Source organism: Colobus angolensis, unplaced genomic scaffold (genome assembly GCF_000951035.1).
Source record: "Colobus angolensis palliatus isolate OR3802 unplaced genomic scaffold, Cang.pa_1.0 Scaffold28, whole genome shotgun sequence".
Classification (NCBI taxonomy): domain Eukaryota; kingdom Metazoa; phylum Chordata; class Mammalia; order Primates; family Cercopithecidae; genus Colobus; species Colobus angolensis.
In genome coordinates this window covers 4,170,838-4,172,835 of record NW_012116043.1, presented here as the reverse complement: position 1 = coordinate 4,172,835, position 1,998 = coordinate 4,170,838, and the positions used below count along the sequence as shown (strand labels likewise).

Below are 1,998 nucleotides of genomic sequence, written 5' to 3'. Positions count from 1 at the left end.
CTCCTGACCTCGTGATCCGCCCGTCTCGGCCTCCCAAAGTGCTGGGATTACAGGCTTGAGCCACCGCGCCCGGCCAATATTAGGTTCTTTAGGTGAGTGGATGTATCACAAGAATGAATGATTTTGTTCCCCATGTTTCAGAGAATTGTGAAGCACATCGTGGAAAAGGTGCATCTCCACATGCTCTGTGCCCCTCTTCCCAAGGAGTTCCTGGACCAAAATGTGGTGTTTTTTCTCAGAAATACCAAAGGTACATTTCTGGCACGTGTGTGCATATGTGTGTTGAGGGGGTGTGGTTGTGCATGCACTTGTTCACTCTTTCTGTTTGTCTTTTTGTGGTTATCTTTCACTTATGCCAAGCTCTCTTTCTTTTCCATACTGGGTTCTTATGTAGTCTTCTCAAAGCTAATTTCCAGTAAAGAAGTGTTAGATATAAAGAAATGTATTCAACCAATGATAGTGCATGTCTGCACATATTTGGAGAAGGTGTGAAGACTGAAACTTGTGAAATAATGGCTTCAGTGGGTATATTTGTTGTGTGTGTTTTGTTTCCCAGTTAGATCAAGGGAACAGTCCAAGTAACCTTTAAAATGTTTACCATGGTGATTGATTTTCGGTCAGGTAGAGTAAATACATATCAAATAAAACCTTGTTTGTTCGAAGGGTAGATGCTACCAAGTAGGTCTTTTCAAACAACCCATGACTCAAAAGATGCTTTGGCAATGAATTGAGGAAGACTTGCTGGAGAGTGAAGACAGGCAAAGCTAGTGCCCAAGCCAGTTTGGATGATTGTAACAAATTTCCATAGGCGGGGGGGGGCTTCACCAACAAACATCTATTTCTCACAGCTCTGGAGGCTGGGAAGTCCAAATCAAGGTGCTGGCGGATCTGGCGTCTGGCGAGCGCCACTTCCTGGTTCACAGATGGCGCCTTCTCCTATCCTCCTATGGTGGAGAGCCGAGAGAGAGAAAGCAAACTCTCCTGTCTCTTCCCATAGGGACACCAATCCCATCGTGAGACTCCACCCTCATGACCTAGTCACCTACCAAAGGCCCCACCTTCTAATACCTTCGCCTTGGGGATTTAAGCTTCAACATGTGGATTTTGGGGTCATTCAGTCCATAGCAGCAAGGAATCCAGCCAACATTTCTAGACAACCCAAATAATTTCTGTTTTTGGCCAGGGTTAGATACTCCAACCAGATCAGCGAATGTGTGCAGCTCTTGTGCACTGTTCATACTAATCCGTGAACCACAGTGCATCAGTATCCATTTCAGCTTCTCATGGGCCCTCAGATTTGTTTAAATACAAATAGGGGATATTCTGAATCTGTAACCAGAACATTCCTTATAGCAACTTGGGAAGAAGGAGAAGATTCCTGTTCTCTTGGAACTGTTAACTGTTGGCTGCTCTCTCTCCCACTGACCTTACGTTCTACACCTGTTTTTATTTAGAGCCAATCTCTGAAGCTACCGACATGAAGGAAGCTATGGAAATTATGCCGGAAACACTGGAGTATGGGATTATAAACGCTAATGTGCTCCATTTTCTGAAGGATATTATATGTCAGGTAAACATGGAGAAAGGAAGAAATTCTAGTATTTCTGAAGTTGAGGTCATGTGGTTTTTTAATTCCACAAATAAGTAGTGGGCAGCTCTTCTGTCTCAGGTGCTGTTATGGGCACTGAGGGTCAAGCAGTGGACAGGACAGTCAATGGCCCTGCTCTCTAGGAGCTTATATAGGGGAAAGACATGGCACACAAGCACATCTATGAGAAAATACCAGGCGCTGACAAGTGGCGTGAGGAAAATAAACCCTGATATGAGACAGAAATGGGCCATGCACACTGCATGTGTGTGCAGAGGGCATGGTGAGGAATGGTCTTGCTGAGGATGTGATGTCTGAGCTTTCTTTTTTATTTTTATTATTTTTTGAAACAGGGTCTCTCTGCCATCTAGTCTGGAGTGCAGTGGCACGATCACGGCTCACTGCAGCCT

The 1,998-nt window shown here is 44.7% G+C and overlaps 1 protein-coding gene across 1 annotated transcript in view; it reads left to right on the top strand.

Annotated features, from left to right (window-relative positions):
* The window catches only part of LOC105516380 (dynein heavy chain 10, axonemal-like), a 9,715-nt gene extending 8,067 nt beyond the window's left edge, over nucleotides 1-1,648 (top strand). The window contains exons 2-3 of the mRNA XM_011948577.1: nucleotides 142-250; nucleotides 1,455-1,648. Of these exons, the coding sequence (XP_011803967.1) occupies nucleotides 142-250; nucleotides 1,455-1,648 (303 nt within the window). The remainder of the gene's footprint in view (nucleotides 1-141; nucleotides 251-1,454) is intronic.
* Nucleotides 1,649-1,998: the final 350 nt, after the last annotated feature.